The sequence below is a fragment of the Centroberyx affinis genome, unplaced genomic scaffold, assembly GCF_046629955.1.
Source record: "Centroberyx affinis isolate AG114_WGS23_722 - 3 ecotype Tasmania unplaced genomic scaffold, CSIRO-AGI_Caff_v1 ptg003994l_1, whole genome shotgun sequence".
Taxonomy (NCBI): Eukaryota; Metazoa; Chordata; class Actinopteri; order Beryciformes; family Berycidae; genus Centroberyx; species Centroberyx affinis.
Genome location: NW_027281808.1, coordinates 104,008 through 109,322, shown reverse-complemented (window position 1 = coordinate 109,322; position 5,315 = coordinate 104,008). Strand labels below are relative to the sequence as shown.

Sequence of the window (5,315 nt, the reverse complement as noted above, 5' to 3'; positions counted from 1 at the left end):
CTGGCGACTTTTTCTGACTATGGGGAACAATATTAATGTGTTGAATCCCAAAGCATTTGTCAATAAATTGGTACAGCTGATGCCAGAAAAAACACCTCTTTGCTCTACTTGCTAGTCTAATCCAGTGAGGTCTAATGATCACAGGCTTCCCACACACACAGTGTAGCCCCTCTCCCTCGCTGAGAGTGGGGACTGTAGGTTATATTGATATGCAAATTATCATATGACGTCATCTGGGGACTTCTAGCTACTTTCTGAACAGCCAATAGCTACTTTCCTTGGAAAAGAGTTGGCAACACTGAGCACAGCAAGTGTCAAACAGAAAGGCAGAGCAGTTGCTAAACTAAACATCTGTAGCTCCAACGTTAGCTTTGTAAGGACCGAAGCAAAATTACAGTTAGACAAAACAGTCACTGCCAAAAACATAAGACATTGCTAAGGGAAGGCAGTACGGTAATGTAGCAATGTCTTTTATTATGTTTTTGTCTGTGGCAGTTTTGTCTGTAATTTTACTCAGGGCCTAACAAAAATAGAGCTACTTGTTTAGTTTTGAAAATGTCAAGCTCCGTGCTGATTTTGCTAAGCTTGGCTACACTACAAGATGTGTTGCATTTTATGGTAATGTTAGCTAACTCTCATTTATTTGGAAATGAGGAATGTGCTTAATATGCAAGTTAGGCTTGTTTTTTCTCCTGTCTGTGGGACATCAGTGGTAAGGTAATATTTTTGGGCATTTTGGTCTTCATTCGATAGTAGTGAAGAGAGACGGCGCGTCTCTCTTCACTACTATCGAATGAAGACCAAGTGTGAATATTTTCTGAGTGTAAAATCTGTCATGCAAGTTCTCAGGTGTGTCGCTAAAAAACCTTCATAGAAGTGTTCACTCCACATCCCGGGCCGGGGACACGCGGCGACGAACTGCCTTCATCACGCTGGAGAAGAAGCGTCGGAATACATTCTTCTTCTTCTTCTTCTGCGTCTTCTTGGACTCGTTGACCTCTGAAAATCAAAAGAGCACAGTCAATGCCTCAACCGACCTTAATGCAATGAACTTCAGTGTGGACGGACGGGACAATTCAGACACAAGTTGAGGTGAATGTCTCCTACCAGGTGCGGTGTAAAAGGACTCTGTGTTGTCCAGGTCCGTCTGGTTCAGAGCAGCAGCTGCAACAGCTGGAGCTCCGACCTGAGAGGAAGTTGTTATGATTAATAAAAAACACATTTATTATTGGTTGAGTCCATTTTTCTACTGTACATATGCAGCAAGCGGTGATTCCTACCTCTGTGGTGTCCAGTGACGGAGTTGCCTCAGTTATGGCAGTGACCATGTCAGTCTCACTGACAGACTCCAACTTGAGGCTACTATCATCCACAGCATGGGGGCTAAACACACAAACACACACACACAGTCAGTGTTACAAGTGTTAAAGAGCAGTACTTTACCAGAGTCGGGAAAATGTTGTTTGCTTGCCCTGATAGTGGTGAACAAAACAGCTGCACTGTTAGCGTACTATTCCTTCAAATGTTATTTGTCACAACGCCATATAACAATCATACAAATTTCCAACATAAGTGCACATACTCCCTGATCTGCTCACATCATGGCCTAACTTGACCTTTTCCCTCCTCTTCCACTCTTATCTGAGGGATGAGTGGAGTGAGCAGAGGAAATAATCTTACCTAATTTGGTGGTTGTCACTAGACCCATCCTCCTGCATGCTGTCAGTGAATGGCTGAACCATGATGACCACTGGCTGTGATCTTGTGCTGATGAATGAAGACACATGCAGTTAACACATACTGCTCCTTCAAATTTGTTGTTCAGGTACATTCAGATTCAGATCCAGCAACATGAAAAGGTTTGAATCTGATTGTAAAGCAACTGTAGCCTCTACCACACAATCCTCTAGCAGCAGCAGGCAAATAGAAAGACGGACCAACACCTACCAATCATCAGCCTTGGTCTTCCCGGTGTCTTGGGATCTGGTCTGGGCCTTTTGATCCACAGTCTCACTGTCTCTCTGCATGGTGGTGGCAGGGGGTAGAGCTTCACTGCTACCAAACAACAAACTCACAGTTATACTCAGGAAACAGGACTTACCACTGAACAAAGTATGTCAATCAATCAACCAACTGATCAATTTCTAAATCATTACAGACAGTGCCTACTGTTGTCTGATATATACGCAAAGTAGAAATATAAAGACTTGCACACACCCCACACACATACAAACACACACACTTACTGAGAGCTGTGGCGGGAGCGGGAGCCGTTGATAATAAACGGATGGGTGAGGACTTCACTGGGGGTAATCCTCACGCTGGCATCCATCTGAAGCATTTCCTTCAATAAGTCTACAAACTCATATCTGGTGATCTTCTGTTCAACCAGTTGATCCTAAATTTGGAAACAATAAGCAAATTCCAACCGAAAATCACACAAATCATCTTCCTGACTGATGAAAAGGGAGTCAGTGAAAGTCATGAATTCAGCCAATATGTCTTCACTTGTCAGCAGCTACCAGCTACTTGACCACCTACCTTCTTCAGATCATCAAGAGAGCGGAATTTGTAGCGCCTGGTGTCGTTGGTCTTTTCCCATGTTTTTCTGAAAAACTCCACTTGAGTCTAAAAGAACATAAAGTCTATTTGAGATACCTCTTAATCGCTTTAGTGTATTTACTGTTTTATACTTCAAACAAATAATCTTTAACAGAGAAGAAAATGTTCAAGAGAAAGTGATAGCCAAAGAAAGGGTGTCGTGGTACCCGGAGCCTCCAGCGTGGGTGCCGAAAACTGAAAGGATTTTTCTTGAAATACATCTTTGTTTTCAGCCCGGCATCCAGGAGATGGTTTGCAGGCTGACCCAGGATGTCGACGATGAATTGCATCTGGAAACAAAACATAGCATCATCTTTCTAGACTATCAAGACTCCATACACTTTTGGTGATTTATCTGCTGCTCTTAAAACAGCTACTGAACATCTAGACCCAGTCATCCTTTACATAGTGAACTGAGCCTGGCCTGTCAGGAAGAGTATGTGGATGCAGCGGTACTAGATGTATTAGGAATAGTGTCCAGCTATGGTGAGGTACTGACCACTTCATGTCCCAACCTCCCAGGGAAGAGGTGAAAACCAAGATACAAGTAGGCCATCACACAGCCAAGTGACCACATGTCGATGGCCTCAGAAAACGGCAGACCCAAAAGGATTTCTGGAGACCTGAATGTGGAAGAACAGCAACACACAACATGAGAAACATTGTTGTGTTCTGGGGAAAAAGAATACAACACGGGACATGGCAGAATCCCTCACAAACAAGAATGCACAGCATCACTTCAAGGTTGTCACAGCAGCTGAGAATTATGGAGCCCCGAATTCATCATTTGTCCTAACAAGTATGGAGAGGAAACACACACTCTGCTACTTATTTACAGTAGAACTGAGAAACTGTAAGCACACTTCAGTAGAGCAGTGATCCATGTTTCTGTAGACCTCACCTATAGAAACTGGGCTGAAGATGAGAGCCAGGCTTGCACTCACTCCTCGGAATGGCCAGACCGAAGTCGATCACCTTCACCTTGAAGGGCTTTTTCAGATGATCCACCAGCATGATGTTATCTAGCTTCAGATCTGTGTGTGTCACTCCAATGCTCTTCAAGGCTTCGAGTGCTGTGGCCAGCTGCAAGTACAAAGTCACAAAATATAGAGCATGTGCCACAGCTGAACATTTGAGTTTGGCTTTCTATCTGACAGTATCTGCACCTGTTGGATGATGGGTCTGATGTCATCAAATTCCAGAGGGAGACGTCCTCTGCCCCACATGTAGTTCAGCAGGCTGATGTCCAAGACCTCGAACACCAGACTAGTGCCACACCTCGTCCGAAAGGACTCGTGAAATCTAATGATGTGGCACTTGTCCGGGTCCAAACATTTGAGCGTTTGTAGCATGTTCACCTGGGAACACATGATACATTTGACATGCTTATGTTATCAAAAGATAGTTCATGTGTTACATGGCAAACCTTTTAACTGGCTAAGGCAAAATCTGACCAACTAATCAAATTCAATAAAGTATTTTGCCCACCTCTCGTGTGGCGTAGATGCGCCTGTGGCACTGTTTTATGGTCTTCACAGCCACAATCTCGTTGGTGTCCCGTTTTACACATCGGGCCACTGTTCCAAACGCTCCCTCTCCCAGTTGGTTCAGTACCAAATAGTTACTGGACCTGGAGGCGCTGGGGTCCAGGAGGGGAGGAGAGGAGGAGGGGGTACTCAGAGATGTAGTGTCCGTCATGTCTGTCATTGATTATTTAATTTTGCACAGAAACTGAGAGGAAAATGGGGAGAAAAGTGAGAAAAGAGGTTGCTACTTTCAATCTCTTCAATTACAATATATATCTATCTATTTATCTGTCTGTCTGTCTATCTATCTATCTATCTATCTATCTATCTATCTATCTATCTATCTATCTACCTGCCTTCCTTACAAGTTTACAGTTAATAGTTCAAATATAATGACAGTTTTCAGTAGGCTAAAAAGTTTAACTGCATGTTGTGGGCTGATGTTAGGAGGGGATTAGTTAACTTTTTGTTTTTTCTTTCCCTCCCTTTTAGATCATTTTCATTGTGTTTTAGAAGCATTTACAATGACTGGAATGATTGAATTAGTATCTTGGGCGTCTGGAGTGTAGTTTTAAGTTTAGGAAGGGAAGCACTTGTCTAAACAAAGCCTAATAGGCTCCATTTTCATTGCTTGGTAATGTAGGCTGCACCACTAAAGGCTATCTGTATTTGCTGCAGTTAGTCTTCAAATTGACTTTGGTCACTTTTTTGGTTTTGGTTTAACTTGACAAAATTTCAAGACAAGTAGCTATATTCTCTCTGACCTCCAATGAGGAAAGTTTAGAAAACAATAACAGCAGGCGGCTACGATTAACTGAGTCAATACTTTTCCTTTCTTCAAGTCGGAGGTTGGAGTTAAAATATACTTGTCTAGTAAATTGCTCAAGTCAAATAAAAATCATAGCTGACTAAAAATGTGAATGTTGTTTATTTCACCCTCTTTCCACCTCTGGTTCTGAGTTACAGCATCACTGGACCTCAGATACTTTGCTACATTAAGGAAGAAAACCATTGACTTACCTTGATCAGTTGCAGCAGTAAGATGAAAAATCCATCTAGGATCTAGGACACTTGATGCATAAGTTCCAGAACACCTTTATGGTGCAATAATCAACACATTCTCAGGCTTTGAATGGGCAATTAAGCAAGGTTCCAACCAGTAGGCTAATCACATTTAGTCCAATAATA

The 5,315-nt window shown here is 42.6% G+C and overlaps 1 protein-coding gene across 1 annotated transcript; it reads right to left on the bottom strand.

The window, feature by feature from the left end:
- Nucleotides 1-880: 880 nt before the first annotated feature.
- LOC139663376 (homeodomain-interacting protein kinase 3-like) lies at nucleotides 881-4,299 on the bottom strand. Its single transcript, XM_071542026.1, has 12 exons — nucleotides 4,090-4,299; nucleotides 3,768-3,959; nucleotides 3,503-3,684; nucleotides 3,101-3,224; nucleotides 2,769-2,891; nucleotides 2,542-2,628; nucleotides 2,247-2,398; nucleotides 1,948-2,055; nucleotides 1,681-1,767; nucleotides 1,281-1,383; nucleotides 1,108-1,186; nucleotides 881-999 (listed from the first exon to the last, which is right to left on the bottom strand). Exons 1-12 carry the CDS (start codon nucleotides 4,297-4,299, stop codon nucleotides 881-883), a joined length of 1,566 nt encoding a protein of 521 aa, XP_071398127.1.
- Nucleotides 4,300-5,315: the final 1,016 nt, after the last annotated feature.